The 18,768-nt window shown below is 34.9% G+C and overlaps 1 protein-coding gene across 10 annotated transcripts in view; it reads left to right on the forward strand.

Moving 5' to 3' along the window:
- The window catches only part of CHD6 (chromodomain helicase DNA binding protein 6), a 162,283-nt gene that overhangs the window by 119,874 nt on the left and 23,641 nt on the right, over positions 1–18,768 (forward strand). For 9 of the 10 annotated variants that reach the window (XM_031954000.1, XM_031953997.1, XM_031953998.1 and 6 more), the window contains 8 exons: positions 1,117–1,220; positions 4,834–4,963; positions 8,744–8,804; positions 10,768–10,816; positions 11,645–11,861; positions 12,236–12,444; positions 13,384–14,982; positions 18,440–18,591. In XM_031954000.1, the coding sequence (XP_031809860.1) occupies positions 1,117–1,220; positions 4,834–4,963; positions 8,744–8,804; positions 10,768–10,816; positions 11,645–11,861; positions 12,236–12,444; positions 13,384–14,982; positions 18,440–18,591 (2,521 nt within the window). The remainder of the gene's footprint in view (positions 1–1,116; positions 1,221–4,833; positions 4,964–8,743; positions 8,805–10,767; positions 10,817–11,644; positions 11,862–12,235; positions 12,445–13,383; positions 14,983–18,439; positions 18,592–18,768) is intronic. The other variant, XM_031953995.1, reaches the window with a different exon arrangement.

Below are 18,768 nucleotides of genomic sequence, written 5' to 3' on the forward strand. Positions count from 1 at the left end.
TTAGAGGTCATGATCCAGAGTAATAAAACATAATAGTAATTTTGGCGGGAGCTGGTAGCAAACCATAAGATGAGCCAGTTTATGTCTCTTGAATCCTTTCCTTAGGCTACATCTTTTCTTTGCCTTTTAACACATGTACTGAGAAAATGCTGAATCAACAAAGCTCAGGATAGCAGCAAATAACCAACTTAATGAGCTCTCAACTTTCCTTCATCCATGTATTGGTGATCATGGGAGCTATAAAGGAGGAAAACATTGAAAAGAATATGAAAACCAATATCTTAAAACTTCTTTGTTTATCCTGAGAGTAAGATTATAATTTGTTGACTATTGCCATTATTACCAAAATTACTATCTTGAGTGATTTGTAGTTAGAATAATTTCATATAGTAGACATAGGGAAGAGCTGATGACTTTTTGGATAAAGCTTCCATTGTAGTTTAAAAACTTTTAAATTAATTTAAGTCATTCAAGAAGTGCATTATGCTTTGGCAGGATTTTAGGAATCACATTTGCGTATGTTGTAGTGGGAATTCACTTGTGGCAGGTGTGGACTGGATAAGAAGACCTCTAAGGCATTTTGAATTCTGTAATTCTGTGATAGTAAAAACCATACAGAAGCATAACCTCTAAATAAGGCTGAAAACATGTTTTTCAAATGAGAGATACAGCACTGTTTGGTAGAACTCTTTTTTAATGTTGAATTTATCCATATAGCTAGGTAAAAGATATTTTGCTTTACAGAGTTTTGAGTAGTCTTCCCATAATGTCACTTCTCCTAACCCTCACCTTCTTTATCATTCCTCCTCCAATTCGTCAATTTACTAGTACAAATATTATTGTTATTTTAATTTCTACTTTTTGATCAGATTGAATATTGAACTTCTCATTTTAGTCACATGCATTTGATTATGTATAAATTTAGCAGCCTTAAACAATCTGAGATAATTTAAACAAAATGGAACTCTCCAAAGAAGACTGTCTTTTTTTTTAATATTGTTGCTTCCTTTCTTAAAAATGATACCAATGAGACCATGAGGTATGGTAGTGGATTGTTGGATGTTGCGTTTTTGCCTGTATAAAGAAAAATGTCTATTCATGCTGTGTCTTTCACAGAGAGTTAGATGTTTTATTGCCTGATATTGACTACGTGGAGATTCCAGTGGATTGGTGGGATGCAGAGGCCGATAAGTCGCTTCTTATTGGAGTGGTCAAGCATGGTGTGTATTCCTAAGTGACTTAACAATTTTTTCCTAATAAATGATCACCTCAGGGAAAAGTATGCTTTAGGAAACCTTACTGTCAAAGAGGCTTTTAAATGTATTAAGCAAAATTTCTCTTGGACAGTTGTAAGGAAGGAAATAAAATATGCATGGTCACTGGCTTTTGAAGTTTTTTACATAATTACTTACTTTTGGCTATTTGGTCATTGTCAAGTTACATTTTTCATTTTCAATAAAATTTAATGTCTAGATCTTGGAAATTAGCAAAAATGGATGTATATTTTATGGTAATAGCATGAATATCTTCCATAGGTTAGAGATTCAAAGTCTAGAAAAGTTTTGTCACAAATATATTTGAAGAAAAATGTAGTTGCATATGGTTATACAAAATCAACCAAATAATCTTTATTTTCCCAGTCTATTCCAATTAATTCATAAATACATATTACACACCTCTTATATGCCAGGCACTATAATAAGTGCTGGATTTCCTTAGTATTGTTGATATAATGCCTAGAGGTAAAATATGGCCATAGATAGACAACTATTTTTGTGGCAGCTTATTTACTGCAACAAATGTTTCAAGAAGCTTTTTATGTGTCTGGGGCACATAAGAATTATATTTCATGCCTCTCCCACAATTAAAAAATTGAGTCCTTTTCCACTACCAAGGTCCCATCACATGTCCCATTTGTACTCTCAGCTGACTGACTGCTAATCCATGATGAGCTGTTAATTGATGATTAAACTATGATCCTAAAATTATAATAACTTGAGATGTAAGGGGTACTATACCCCACCTCTCACAGTTCCCAACTAAATAAGTAGTGTATTTGGTCTCTGTACTACTTCTGAAAGATTGTTAATTCTAGCATTTCAGTAACAGTTAATGAATGCTCAAAGATATTAATCTGATCCATGTGTTGCTTGCACTAATATTTTCTTGGAAATTTCCTTAAATATAATCTAAAATTCAGGTACTTGATTTTCACTCTTGGATAGTCCGGTAGCACAACTTCTTTTAGAACCTAATTAGAAGGTTAGCTATTAGAGGTAATGATAGCATTTAATCCTAATTTTAGAGAAGGAAGCATGTGATGTTTCAGAACCCAGTAATAACTAGTGTTAGATTATAAAGAGTAGATGACCTTGAAAGCCTAAGGATATATAGTGAGATCACAGTATTCTGAAGATGGGCAAATTTTAAAAGCAGGCCAGAATATAATAATATAAAGAATAAATATGAATTTGATTCTTTCAGAAGAGACTGATAAATATAGATTATCTCTCCCTCTTTGTGTCCCAGTGTCTTAATGATAGAAATAAATACATTTGGAAATTAAAATGTCATTCAGATTCTTCTTCCTGCCTTGGTTGCTTTTTTTTCTATTGCTTTCAATATTAACTAACACAGAATACTGCTGAATGTTACATGGAGTTGATAATCTAAAACTAGTTGAACCTGTTGAAATAATGCTGAAGTTAATACAAAACACCTAAAGTTTGTTTCAAAGCTGATCAAAACCTAATGCATTAGATAGTTCAGGCTGTGCATAGACATTCCATTTGTTAATAGAAAAGTTTCCAGAGCAAAACTTTTATTCTCTGTTATGTTCATGATTGCTCATGCTTAGGTAAAATGACTATTCCAACTTTTCCCCTCGCTGTTAAGGAAACTTGGATTTGTGAAGATGAAAATCAGAGGTGTAAAGAATTGGATTATAGTAGTTATGTCCATTCTCTTGGAAAGGATCATGTGGACAAAATAAAAGGAGCAAAGCTATTATTCTTACAAATCTACTTTCTTGCCTCATTCTCCCTTGTCCCTAATATTATGTTACTATGAGGAGAGATCACATATAGATTTGAAGTTGGAAAAGACCTTAGCTTCCGTGTTGTCCAACTTATTCAAAACAGATGAGGAATTAAGGCCCGTGGATCTTCTGACAGCAATCTAATGTTCTTTCTATCATAACATGTTAACTGATAAAAAGAATTTCATGGAAGCATTAACATGTTACTCGACATAAGTAAACAGCACATGTTATGTTAATGGTGCTTTTAGATTAAGAGCAAAAAAAACCCGAAAAGAAAATTGTTGTCTATAAGTATCCTACTCATTATCATTGTCTCTGTCATCATCATCATCGTCGTCGTCATCATAACAAATGCATATTTCTAACAGAGGTGCCGAAGCTAATGAGGAAGCTAAGGAGCAACAAATTAAAATGAGTTCTATTAACTCTTGGAATGTTTTCACATAAAATTAGCTACTCATCAGTTATAACTGGGAATTATGATCATGTGCTGGCAATAGTTCAGAAAAAAGTATTTCTAGGTGTCTGTCATATCTTCTAGAGATTTCTATTCAACAGTACTTCACTGGCATATCTCTTCTTAATCTGCTTATAAAACCAGTCAATTTAATTTTTAGGAAACTTAGATTTGTGTTTTAGGGGACTAAGAAATAAAATTTTCTGTTGTGTGACATCTTGTATGATCAATTTACAGATTAGAAAGAATCTTTAAATTGTTTCTTTTCAGAGCTTGATATAGAGTGAAGAGAGCTTAATATAGAGTTAGCAAATGCTAACTCATTTGCTAAGTTAAATTTGCTTGTACTACTACTGATTGGTAGTCATTGGGTTACTTTTAATTATATAATAATTAATTTTTTTACTTACTCTTTTTAATCACATTGCCAGGCTTTTTCATTTTAATCTGTGTAATCCCTTGGGTTAAGATAACAATGATGGAAGGAAACAGGCCAAAATTGAACACACAGTTTGCTACAAGGTGAAAAAAATATGCAAAATGAAGAGCTCTAGAACCAGATTCCTATTCATTTATCATCTCAATAGTCATCAAACATTTGTTAAACATCTATTATGTGCCAGGCTCTATATTAAGCACTGAGGATACAGTTATAACAGTCACTCTCTCCCTTCAATGAACTTAAAATCTAACAGGGAAAGACAAATACAAAAAGAAACTGAAAAGCAAGATGGAAATACTTGGTGCACATGGTAGAGAAGTCAGAGAAACCCCAAAGTAATACTGCCAGATAGGAAGTGAGATATCTTTCCTGAGCTCCCTCCTCAAATGGAGGTTTTTAGAATTCATGGCTTTGTCCTCTAATCTGAAGGGTAGAGAGTTAGATATGATGGATGGGTACCAACACTGGTTCAGTCCTGTAGAATGAAATTCCCATAAATGAAGTTCTTAGAGTTTGGTGGAGAAATCAGAGAAATCTTAATAATTCAATCAGGTGGGAAATATCTCCATTGTTCCAGTAGCCAAAAACAAGTGGAATTATGCATGTGCCTAATTAATATTTGCTTACAAAGTGTTTTAAGTTTTCTTTGTTCTTTTTATTTATTATTTATATTTTATTTATTTTTATTCTTTTATATTCTACTTCACATTAGAAATATTTTCATGTTAAGAAAAAGAATATGATCATGGTTTTTAGGTTTATTATCCTTTAAAGAACATGTGTATAAATTGTGACATTCTATTTAAGGAAAGAAATTGAGAGCCTATGGTGTAAAATGGAGGTAGACTTTGAGGTTTAATACTATTTCTAATGCTCCTTGATATTTTCATCCAGGTTATGAAAGGTATAATGCTATGCGAGCAGATCCAGCTCTTTGCTTCCTGGAAAAAGTTGGAATGCCAGATGAAAAGTCCCTTTCTGCAGAACAAGGTGTCACTGATGGTTCACAAGACATTTCAGAGAGGTGAGAAACCCCTGGCAAAGGTAAAACTATGACCTTTTGTGCCATGAAAATCCCACCTCTTCCTCCCTTATCCAACACCTTCCATAATTATTTTATTATAATGTTCTAGTCTTTAATATCTCTTTGCAAGCCATTCCTCATGCAACCTGTAAAATTTCTATCAAGTACACGTTATAAATGCAATTCTGCCCCTTGGATTTGTCCAATGGCTGCTAAACAGTGCTGGTGCAAATGCAATTTTTTGTATATGGAGATTGACCAAGATGGTTTGCCAGGTTCCCCTGCATGGGGAACCCCTTATTACCTTATTCCCCTTATTACCTTTGTCTCCTGCTTTACTTGCAAGCTGATGACCAAGAAAGACATAATGAGGTCACAAGTCTTCTGTGCTGAAGAGCTCTTTAGATGAGACAGTTCTGACTGTGTAGAGTCCTTAAAGGGCTTTCAACTCCATTTACACCCTGGCACCTTCCTAACTTGCTAAACTTCTTGCTCTTTACTCTCTTTCATTTACATTCTGATGCAGCTACACTGTCCTTTTTACTGTTCCTTGCACATGACATTCCATCTCCTGGCTTTTTCACAGGCTATCCCTCATGCCTCTGCTGCCCTACCCCCTCACCTCTTGACTTCCTTAACCATCCTTCAGTCTACTCATAGCCCACCTTCTGCAGGAGGCTTTTCCAGGCCCATCCTTCCCCATCACTGCTAGTGCCTTTCCTCTAAAATTACCTCCTACTTACATTGTGTATGTCTTTTATAGACAATTTTTAAAATGTTATCTTTTGTATTAGAATGTGAGCTCTTTGAGAGCAGGGATTGTATTCTTATCTTTCTTTGTATTCTAGTACATAACACAGTGTCTTACACATAGTCATACACATTAAGTGTCATTACACACTTAATAAATGCTTATTGACTGACTGATTAAAGAACTTCATGAAATTCTATTCCAACAGACTTAGTTCTCAATCTGTGACAATGTCATTTCTATTATCCAATGCAAAGATTTCTTGACTTCCACAAGGATTACCTGCAAATAAGTGTTGAAGCATCTTGTTGGATTTCTTGGTTAATTTTATAGAATAACCTAATATAAGAAATTTTGGGTTACTTCTGGTGATCCCTCAACTAACTGGTACTTCAAAAAAAAAAAACTAGCTAATACAGATAAGTCTACTAGTGATTTCACATATCTGCAGAGTGTAGAAGAAAACATTTCATAAGAAGTAAAACTACAGATTACATGTCATTTTTTAAAATAGTGAATGTAAAATAAGCATTCTCTAGTGTTAACAAAGAGAGGTGGGAGAACCTTGGCAACCATTTATGTCTAGAAAAAGAGGTAACTCATTTGTTTGATGAAAATGAGAGAAGCTTCTAATAACTTACTGATTTCATAAGGAAGAAGGGAAGGCTTCCCTTTGAATTTGAATTTGAATTTGAAAATGTCCTTTGGAAAGATTTCTTAAAGAAATAAAGATAAGAATGGCACAGAACAGAGTTGTGGTCTTTGTCAATGTGGGAAGTACTTAGGGTAGTGAAATCAAGCACCTATTATTTTCCCTAACACAAGTTTGAAGCAAAAATTATTAATACCCAGAACCTTTAAGTTTTTTAGAAATTGTCAACAGAAGGTAAAATGTGATGTATCTCTTAATGTATATGCCTTGCAAGTAAAGGAAGAGAGAAGAAAAACTATTCTGTTCTTGTCCTTCAACCATAATACATGTTGAATGATCAGTATTGAGTAATGTCAGGAAAGACCACCAAGACTGTAGAACAAAAGCCGCTCCAGTTTCTTCTCTGGCTTTTTGTATTCGTCAGCTTTTGTAAGAGCTCCTTTGTTTTCTCCCTTTTCCTGCCTTGCCTACCTAATTGTTTAGGGTAGATTCAGGGAGAGCTCATCAAATTCCAAAAGAATTAGTGTGTCAGGACAGCTATGTGGCACAGTGGATAGAGCACCGGCCCTGAAATCAGGAGGACCTGAGTTCACATGTGACCTCAGACACTTCCTATGACCCTGGACAAGTCACTTAACCCCAATTGCCTCAGCCAAAAAAAAAAAAAAAAAAAGAATTAGTGTGTCTGACTTAGTGGTATAAAACTCAAATAGAAAGGGGGTCCATTCAACTATATACAAAGCCCCCTACAGACCAGATATTGACTTAGTTTTAAAATATAATTATTATCTATGTTTTGTTATATTTTTATTTATTTTATTAAATATTTCCCAATTATACTTACTCTGGTTAGGCTGCACCTGGATGTGTTGTGGGCCATGTGTTTGCTACTTCTGCTCTAAAATGTTAAATGAATTGCCTATAAAATATAACCCAGGTTTACTATCTGAACATTTTTAGTGTTTAATGTCCTGGGTGTTTCAGGTGTATAACTATAAGATGTAACATGTCTCCATAAAAAGACTAGGAAAAATTAAAGTTATCTTGAAGATAAAGCCTTTAATTGTGCCAGCTTAGGAGGGATATTTAAACTCCTAGCTCATTAGCTTCAGAGGTACTCTATTTAAAAATGTAAATAAACTGAGTAAAACCAAATTAAGTTTTTCTGTGAATGGTTGTCTTACCAGTAGTCTGCTATGCCCTATCATTTACATTCAGCATGACATTCTTTCTCCTCAGATACATCTCTCCCAAGGCAAACCAGAATGGTGGGAACTGCATGACATGAGTACATAGCCATATTATTAGTATGGAAAGGATGTAAATATGAACTCTGACCTCTTTCTTCTTAGCAGAAGTGATAGGACTCATTCAGACTCACTTGTAGGTATGCGTTGTTTCACATTGTTGACTAGAGTATTTTTAAATCAATGTTGCTAATTTAGAAAACAGCACTTTAGATAGGATCTATTTGGTTGTCCTATCAATAACTGACTTCCTTCTGCTGTCTCTGTTATATAATACTTCTTTTGAACTTGCCTGCAGGGATCTTGAAGCTGTGTCTTTGCTGACAGTGAAAATGAATAGGATGAATTGTGTTCCTATTTCATCTTCACAGTTACTTGGTGGTCTCCAGGAGTTGCAACAGTACCATTGCAATAACAGTATTGTGTTACAGAATTTATTAATCATTCTTTCCTTTGTTCGGTGAATCTTGGACTTATAAAAATAAAGAATTGGGGGCTTTCAGGGGACTCCAGATTTAAAACAGTATGATTTTGCATCCAAAAAAAGCAAATGTGATCTTAGACTATATTGAGAGAGGCATGGTGTCTAGTAGTAGTGAGAAAACCATCCTGCTATACTCTGCTCTAGCCAGACCACTATTGGATTCAGTTCTGTAAGCCTTATTTTAGAGAGAATATTTTATAAGCAGTAGAATGTGTAGAGAGGGATGACCAATAAAGAGATAACTCTCCAGGCTGCACTACTTGCTAAAGTAAGTAGGAACATTTAACCTAAGAAAGATAAGACTTAAGAGGAAACACAATCATTATCTTCAATTATGTGAAAGGTTGTCATGTCAGAGGAAAATCAAGTTTATTACATTGGCTAGAGAGAGAAAAACTCAGAGTGACAAGTGAACATTGCAAAAAAGCAGGTTTACATTTAATTTAATTTCACTGGCTCTGTCCAAAAGTATGATGTGTTGCCTCAGGAGGAAGTCTGCTCTTTTTCTTTCAAGGTTTTCAAGCAAAGGGTGAATGACACTGTTGGATGTAACTAGATAGTCTCTAAAGTCCTTTTCAACTCTGGTACTCTATAAACAGAAACATTTCCTGGTTATTTTGTGATCTTTTCTCTGACTTTCATCTAGAAGCAATCTGGATAAAGATGATCATACTGAAGATAAATTAGATGGTCTGCAGAAACAGTTGGTAAGTTAAATATGCAGTAATTATTCATGTTACTTATTTTTAAAAATTGTCACCATCTTACACAACTTAGCATTGGACAAAGAGAGCTTGAGACACTACTGCCTAAGAGAAATAGATTCCTAGGGTCAAAAAAATACATGTCACTGTGGTAGACTGATTCTAAATCTAATAATGGGAATGATTATAATTTAATTAAGTTACATTCTTAACCTTGGTCCACTAATCCCCAAGAGATCTGTGGATAGATTTCAAGGGGTATATGAACCTTGGTAGAGAAAAAAAAAAATTATCTTTGTTTTCACTAATCTCTAAATGAAATTTAGCATTTCTTTCCTTTATGAATGTTCTGAAAAGGGATAGACTAAACTGCCAAGAGGAATCCATGACACATTAAAAGGTTAAGAATTCATGGACTAAGTTTTCTCCTGCCTCGAGTCCTGATAATGCCCTTTATCATTTCATTGGATAGATATATTAGTGCCTTATGAATATGAAGGTTCTACAAGTTATCTTTCCCAGTTGTATATTTTTGCTTATTCCTTCTGCTGTTGCATCTCAGAAGTTCTGTGTTTCTACTATAAAACACTTTATATATAGTAAGCATTTAGTAATTGTTTGTTGATTGATTGACAAAACTCTGTCCTAAAGAAGATCAGATTTTGTGTTTATCCCAGAGTAATTTCCATTTTCTTATTTATACTGAAGTTGGACTATCATTTTCTCATATTAAGAGATCAGAATTTTCTCAAGATATGCTTTCACAAGCCCTTGAGCTGCTAGAGAAGCAAGATGATTAATGCAGCCATATAAATGAGAATTTATTCTTTAAACTTTATGCCTAAAAAAAAATAAGCTAAAGACAAATAGAAAATACCTTTAAAATTTTTAATTTAAAATTTAGATTATGAACCAAATAAGTGTCTACCTTCCACGTTAGATTTTTCTTTAGAAATAATGTCATGCACTATGAACCACTACATAGAATTCCCAATCCCTCTATTTCGCATTTTCATAGTGGTTTCTTTTTGTTTGTTTTTTTGCAAAGCAGCAGACTCCAAGATAATTATCTGAATTTTAAATAAGTTAGGGGTTCCATGGTGTATCTTTTTTTTCTAGACTCAGTAGCCAGATACCTTTAGCTATAGAATCAAAGAGTAGATTGTTATGTGCAGCCTGTTCATGCCACCAGGGGTTTATCTGTATCCCCCAAATGATCATTTAGGCTGAAAACAGCTTGTCAGAAAGCAAACCCGTCATACTTCATACTTCAAGTTTTATTTCTTTGGGGAATAAGGACTTTGAAAGATCTTCTCATAAGAATAAGTCAGCTTTTCTGTAGGCATGTCTTTTGGTGCCAATTGAATAAAATACCACCTTCAGAAGCTTATCTCTACCATTAATAACAGCCCAGTTTCACTTGGAGCTTTGATTCATTATTTTAACTTAAACTTCCTGGCAATTTATCCTATTAGGTTTTCTGATTGGGTAATGGTACTTTATTAATGTTTCATATTGCTATGTATTAAGATAGGAATAATGAACCCTGTAATGATAAGTGTTAGATACAGCCTTGATGAAATGGCAGCACTAAACTATAAGTACCTTTGGTAAAGCTTCTAATTAAATTCATCATGAAAACGGAATTTCTGCAAAATGGGATTACTAAAGAAACAGCTATATTCCATCATGTTTAAAAGTTAATTTGTACAGAAAATATTACTTGATACAATTACAAGAGCAAACACTAATAAACTCTTCTCTAGTAATTTTTTAAAATGTGAAAATCACTACATGGAAGACATTCAGTAAACAAGTTGTCCAGATTTGGTGACAGCTCACAAAGAATATGTCTCTTATGTTCTTATGCTTTGTATATAAGAGCATGTAGTAAAAATTAGTAATGATGATCAAGCACGAGTTTATATCAGTCTTTGATGGTTGTGGTGGCTTTCTTTGTCCCTAGGAGGATACCAGTTTTGGTGAAAGTGAGAAGAAGGATGAAATCATGGCAGGTGAGACAATACCCTTCAGAAGACAAAGAAGAAAGCATTCAGCTCATATTATGCTAGAATTCATATTTTAAGAGAGAACTACAGCTTTTAAGAAACCTCTTTAAGAAAGATTGATCTTTTTCAAACCCATCAACACCTTTGACATAGATATCAAAATGATTTTGATCATCTAGTTGACATTGAAATTCTAAGATAACATCTGTTATTCTTCTGCAGGACAAGGAGGTAAGGGTTTAAAATTAATGGATCAAGAATTATTAAGTTAAAATAGGAATGGGAAAGAAAACCCAGCTACATCATATTTTACAGTTCTAAATAAAGAAGGCAACAGAATTCCTCTTATCTCATGCTTCCTATCAGATATATCTAAAATTTCCAAAGATCTCTTTCACCCCTACAAAGTGGGTCACTCTAGAAAAAAGTATTTATCCTTTATAGATATAGGACGTTATACCTAAGATTTTGCACAACACAAAATTTTTAATACTTATTGTTAAGTCCTTATTCTTGAATTTGTTATTAAATGCCTTAGAATATGTTAATTTGGAAAATAATGATGGCTTTGAGTTATCTGAGCCATTTTTCTCTCTAGCTCTGTGTTTTATCATTTGGGTAAAATTTATTGAAAATGTCAGTGTTTTGTTTTGTTTTGTTTTTTCCCTTCAATAACATTTTATTTTTCCAAATACTGTAAAGATAGTTTTCAACATTCATTTTTGTAAGATTTTGTATTCCAGTGTATTCATTTTTAAAGGTATAGCACACAAAAAAAGTATCACCTTTATTTTAGTTGTTTGTAACTACTAATATCTTCGCTGATGTTTGAAGCCCAGGATGGCTCCGACCCAGACAGATCACCGTGGCCCGTTTCCTCAGCCCTTACTGCTCGGTTGAGACGCCTGGTCACTGTTTACCAACGTTGTAATCGCAAGGAACCCACTCGAGCTGAAATTTTAGGCTCAGGTAACCAGGGATATTGGGTCCAGGAAGATATGTTTAGAAGAGCTACTGAAATGGACCCTATCAACAAGGATATCCAAAAAAGGTAATAGTAAAATGATATATACTAGTTAAGAATGTGAGGAAAATTAGTTTTCATTGCTAAGCCAAAAGTTCATATGAAAGGGAAATGTTCTCTTCCAAGGTTAATTACATCCTCAGAATTAAACAGGGGGAAAAAACATTAAAGTTTTCACAATGGTAAATTTATGATTGTATGAAGTCTGATGCAGTCTCTGAGGTGGTTGAGTTCAAATTTCTATGTAGCCATGTCTTCTCCTATGAGGGTGGCAGCCTCTTTTCCAAAATTAACACGGTCCCTGGGGATGTGGGTTAAAAGTCCAGTGTGGGAATTTTGAAATATTTTACCTTTTTTTTTTTTTTTTTTTTTTTTAAACTTCCCTTATGTTAACCCTCAAGATGGACAAGAAGAGAACAAGCAGATTTCTATAGAACAGTGTCCTCCTTTGGAGTTGTCTATGACCAAGAAAAGAAATCCTTTGATTGGACCCAATTTCGAGTCATCTCACGCTTAGACAAGAAGACAGATGAAAGTCTAGAAAAATATTTTTATAGTTTTATGGCCATGTGTAGAAATGTTTGTCGCCTCCCCATGTGGAAAGATGATGGTAAGAAATGCTATTTTTAATATATCGTGGAGTAAATGGAGGAAAGTCTTGGAATTAGTTAATTAATCACTATAGCAGTATATATTCTAACATGAGGAGTTCCTGAGAGAATAAAAAAAGTTTTGCTAATTTGTGGAATTCTGCTGGTTGTATCCATCCTTGCAAAAAAATAAATAATTTATTCTTGATCTGCTTCCCTACCAAAAAATGTACCTTAGTTCAAGAAAAATTTCAGATTAGGTTAAGACTTTAAAATATAGTTAAAGAAAAATTGTCTCAACTTGTAAAAGTTGAGCTGATTTATATTGCTCTAGAACACCTGAACTTCTGCACCACATTTACCTTAAAAAAATCTATTACAACTACAACTTTATCTGAGGGTAAAAATACTGAAAGTAGTCATCCTTTAATATGGTATTGAACTGGTCACAGGAATTTTACCATAACCTAGTTGTAATGAGTGTGTTTTTGCCCTTTAAACTATATATTTATAGATAAAAACCTTATAGTAGCATTGCTGTACCTCCAAAGATCTGACATGTATATATGTTGAAGCATGAAGGGATGAGGGCAGAACTGACTTGTGTAAAAGGACACTTCAGTTCTTGCCTTCACCATGACTTCAAAAAGTTATGCATATTAGAACTAGAACAATTTTCAAATTGTCCTTTTACCCTCCCTTTGGCCTATATTTCTTCCATGAGATTAATTTCACTCGGCTTTGGGAATTTACTAATTGATCGCAGTCCCTGAAATAAACCAAGATTTGCAGCAGCAATAATTTGTATCAACTTAGTTTACATACATTGTTTTAATTTTATGTTTCATATAGAGTCAAACCATGATTCCAGAGAGATTCGAGTTGTATATGTCAAATACCATTGTCTCCAAGAACCACATAAAGTAATTAATTAATTTTCTATTTATTTATCTCTTTAGGTCCACCAGATCCCACACTCTATGTTGAACCAATCACGGAAGAACGTGCTGCAAGAACTCTCTACCGCATTGAACTTCTGCGGAAGGTCCGAGAGCAAGTACTGAAATACCCTCAGTTGCATGAACGCCTCCAGCTCTGCAGACCTAGCCTCTATCTGCCAGTCTGGTGGGAGTGTGGGAAGCATGACCGAGACTTACTCATTGGCACAGCTAAGCATGGACTCAGTCGTACTGACTACTACATCATGAATGATCCACAGCTATCCTTTCTGGATGCCTATAGAAACTATGCTCAGCACAGAAGAACTGAAACTCAGGGCCCAGACAATGCGTGTTGCCTCTACCAGACTAACTCCAGACTTTATGAATCCCTTACATATACTCAAATGGGAAGGACTTGTGAGTCCCTAGATACAGAACATGAAAATCAAATAAAGATGGAAAGCATGGGTGATAATCTCAGCCACACTGAAAGCAACTTACCTGATGTAACATGTGAAAATTTTATTTCTAAAGTTCAGGATATCATTTCTATTAACCATGATGAAAGCTTATTACCTGATTCTTTAGAGTGTATGATGTTTGGTGAAAAAGTTTTCAACAGTGAGCCAAGTTCTTTCATTCAAGAGAACCTAAGCAGCACTGATTGCAAGAAAGATGTTTCTTTAGCCTTAGCAAGCAAAAATAAAGAGAACCAACCAGGTAGCCTTGAAGTGGAGATAGGTACAAACCGCTGTTCTTTGAGTAATTTGGAAGCAAAAATAGAACAAATGAGCAATAAAAATGAAAAGCATTTGTCTCTCCTCACTATAAAGGACCTGGACTCTAACAAGTACATACCTGCTCCAAGACATGAAATTGTAAGACATCCTGAAGCAAAATATGGTATTCCCCAAACCATAGAGCAAGGGAATGTAAGTAGATTAATGGAAATGTGTAGCCTTAGTGTTTGTAATTCTGAAAGAAAACTCTCTTCAGGGCAACAGCTAATTGATTTGTTAGGAAATAAAAGTCTAGAAGGTAAATTAATGTTGACTCGGAATCATAGTGATGAAGAAGAGGAGGAAGAGGAAGAAGAAGAGGAGGAAAATTCAGAAGTAGGAACACAAATAAGAGAAAGACCAGAGAGTATAGGTCAAACTGATCTTGATATTAACATACCAAATGAAATGAGAGGCTTCACTATAGATAAAACTAAGGAAAGGGTCCCCGAGACCCAAAACTGTGATCCTGCAGAGCTAAGACGTATGGATCAAACAGTATGTAAATGTCACTGCAAACCTATAGACAGGTGGAAAAATCAGGGTGACACTATGGACTTTGAAATGGAAAAAACCAGGTTTCCCGATCCAGGCTTATACAAAGGTAAAGCTGTTAACACTATTGCTGTGGAATACAAAGGTGGAAACAAAACTCTTTTATCAGAGCCCTTGAAAGTAGATCATGAATTTTTAAAAGAAGATTCCTGGGAAGATAAGGCAGAAAGGCGAAGAGGTTATACTACATGTCCTCTTGAAAGGAGTGATCTAAAACAAGAAGATGTGGACTTTGAGAATAAGGAAGATGATGATGATAAAGATGGAAATTTACAGGGTCAAGGTACAGTATGGAGAACTTGTATTTTTCTGACTGCCATTCACCATTTCTTTTCTCTTTTTGTGTCCAAATCATTTACTGCGACCCCAACCCTATTTTTCTGAGGCCTGTTGTAATCTTAGTATAAGGTATGATTGTGAAATCTGGATTCATAAGGAACCAATCCTAGTTACTATTTCTGTGTGGTTAAATTCATCCACCTGTTTCAAGTACACCACCAAGTACAGAGCTTGGGCAGATTATAGGAAGTCACTCTCTAGAAACATGAGGGGCTAGAAGTTTATAGTTACCTCTTTCCTTTCCTTAGCAGATAAAGTCATGAATAGCTTTTATTTTTAGAAGCAGGGAAGTTTTTCTTGAGGGTGTTAAGAAAAATGCAAAGCAAAACAAACAAACAAAAAAAAGATACTTGCTATTATAGGCATTTATAGTAGCTCTATCAGGTAAATATTACACATAGTAAGGTTGATCAATTAATGATTAAACAGAAAATCCATTTTGTTTCATTCTTTTTAAAGCTTTGTAAAAATAATCTTCCTTTCTACCTCAGTGTGTACAGTATATGAAACTTAATTAAATCTTTGTTTGACAGCTCAGGATTTCGGAATTGTTGAGGGCTTACATTTCAAACTATGAATCCCTATTGTCCTATATATAGTCCTATAAGTATGGAATGTTTAGCTAACTATGAACTGAAACTATCCTCTACAAGGCACAACAAACCTTAAAAGGGTATCTTGTTTTAAAAGACATTTGACAACTTTGCTTCTCTCTGTTAAAAGTTGTATGTAGCAAGGAAAGGGAGAGTTCTGATTAATTGAAATCTCATTCTATTTCTTTCCTAAACAGTCATAACTCTTAATGTAGTATTCTGTATGCAGGAAGCATTTCTTGAATCATATTGGCTGACATAATTGAAAAAAGGAACTATTCCCAGAAAGGAAGGTGCTGATATATGTTTATAGTTGTTCTAGGAGTAGAAAAGTGAGAACATGTCAGATGAGCTGAAAACAGTCATTTAACTAGATGAGACAAAGAGAGTAAGCAATTCTAAGCTTAGGGTAGAGACTGAGAACTACTGGTGTGTTAATAGGAAAGCTCTTAAAGAACACAAAAAGCAGGAATTGTAATTTAAATTTTAGTCTGCTAGCTTACATGTAAAGATACTCAAGAACTTGGGGATGTAAGGGAAAGGAGGTATCAGAGGTCCATAACTATATGTGGTCCAAAGGAAAACAATGCATTCCATTATGTTTTAAAACTTTCATTCAAAAACCATCTTCTCATGTCTGTCTTTTGAAGTAAAATAAAGCATTTATTAAGTGCCTGCTGTGCCAGGCACTGGGCTAAAGCAATCCCTGCCCTCAAGGAGCTTACAATATAATGGAGGAGATAATGTAAACAAATATATACCCCAAAAAAACTATATATGAAATAAGTAGGAAATAACAGAAGGAATGCACTGTAATTAAGAGGGTTTGGGAAGAGCTTCCTCTGGAAGGAAGGATATTAGTTGGGATTTAAAGGAAGTCAGGAAGATCATTAGGTGGGGCAGAAGAGGGAAATCATTCCAAGCATAGGGGACAGTCAGAGAAAATGGTTGGAAGTGTCTTATTTGTGGAACAGCTCAGAGGCTAGTATCTGTAGTTCACAGAGTACATGTCTAAGAATAGAGTGTAAGAAGATTGGAGGTTGCAGGAAGAGGCAGGTCATAAAGGCCTTTCAATACCAAATAACATTTTGTACTTGATTTTGAAAGCCATAAGAAGTCACTGGAATTGATTATGTCTATGTTGGGAAAGCCAGGGGCAGGGGTGTGTGATATGATCAGACCTGAACTTGAAGAAAATCGTTTTAGGGGATGGATGGAAGGTAGATCAAGGTCTGGAGAGACATGGGGCAGGCAAATCCCACAAGCAGACTATTCAATAATCTAAGCATGAGGTGGTGATGGCAACATCAGAAAAGACATAGAGATATATTTGACATGTTCCAAAGGTGAAATTGACAACCCTTAGCAACAGATTGAATATGGAGGGTAAGAGGCAGTAAGGAGTCTAAAATGTCTCCTAGGTTGGGAGCCTGAGGGATGGAGAGAATAGATTGTCCTATATAGTAATAGAGAAGACGGGATGGGGTTAGGAAGAAAAATAAAGGCGTTGTTTTGGGTATCAGCTTGAGATATCTAAAAGGCAGTTGGAGTTCTGACATTGGAGGTCAGTTAAGTGTTTGGGGCAGAATAGATAGATTTGAGAATCAGCATTTTTGTTGTTTAGTCATTTTGAACACTTCTTGTCACTTTTGGGGGTTTTTTTCTTTTTTTTTTTTTTTTTTCTTTTTGAATCTGGGATGATTTTATTTTTACATTCTTGCAAGAATGGGTGTCTAAGCTAGTAGACATTTTTGAAACCCCAACCTTTGGGATTTTCTTGGCAAAGGTACTGGAGTGATTTGCCATTTCCTTTTACTTTTTATAAGGAAACTGAGGCAAACAGGTTTAAGTGAGCTGCCCAAAATCATACCGCTTGTAAGTGTCTGAAGCTAGATTTAACTATGGAAGAAGATACTTCCTAACTTCAGGTTTGGCACTCTTATCCACTGTGCCATCTAGCTACCCAGTATAGAAATGGTAATTAAATTCATGAGAGTTGATTTGATCAAGTGAGAAGACCCTACCACAGAATTGTGAGGGACACATATAGTTAGAGAGTAGAATCTGGAAGAAGACCCAGCAAAGGAGACAAGCAAGAGTTTTCAAATAAGTAGGAGAAAACTAAGTAAACCCTGCTGTCAAGGAATTCACATGGTAATGGGAATGACTATACACATGGAAGGTGTGAAAGTCAGATGGAAAAGTTCCATGAGCTTAGGGTACAAAAGAAAAGAGATGGTAATGAATCTTCTTTAATGTCATTTCTAGTGATAAAGGTAGTTAAGTAGCATGGTGAATAAAGCACTGAACTGGGAATCAGGAAGATTCATTTTCCAGAGGTCAAATCTTGGGCAAGTCATTTAACTCTGCTTCATTTTCCTCATTTGAAAATGAGCCTGAGAAGGATATGGCAAACCATTCCAGTATCTTTGCCAAGAAAACATCAAAAGGAATCAGAGTCAGATATAACTGAAAAATGATTTAACAAAAACTGATAAAATCATAATAACTGAGCTGTTTGAGAGTGCCAAAGACACTAAATCCAGCACTCATGTGGTAAGCTTTTAGGAGCAGAAGACCACCAGTCTGTCTAAAGAAAGGGGCTAACTAGGGGTTAACAGTTTAGAAAAAATTCTGTGGTGATAATGATAAGTAGTGGGAGTGGGCCCATCAGTGTTTGCTGTATTTAGCTTGGGCAAAATAGTCACCCATCACTAGTGCCACCACCAAAAAGAGAAGAAAGAATAAATTGAATATTGTATCTCTGTTAATGATATATAATTCATTCACATATTTTTGTATTCTCAGATTATCCAGGAAAATATTCTGAAGAAGAAAGTAAGAGCTCTACCTCTGGAATAGCAGGAGACATTGGAGACGAGCTCCAGGAAGCCCGAGCACCAACCATTGCTCAGCTTTTGCAAGAAAAAACTCTTTATTCCTTCTCTGAATGGCCAAAGGTGCCTTCCAAACATTATAATGTCCATTAAAAGTACTCACAGCTAAAAGGATATCTGATGCATTTAGAAAGATCAGGGACTCATCTATAGAACTTTTGAATTTGGAACCAAAAAGATAATCTGTGATGATATTCACCTCCAGACAGACACACACACACACACACACACACACAGAGT

Source organism: Sarcophilus harrisii, chromosome 2 (genome assembly GCF_902635505.1).
Source record: "Sarcophilus harrisii chromosome 2, mSarHar1.11, whole genome shotgun sequence".
NCBI lineage: Eukaryota > Metazoa > Chordata > Mammalia > Dasyuromorphia > Dasyuridae > Sarcophilus > Sarcophilus harrisii.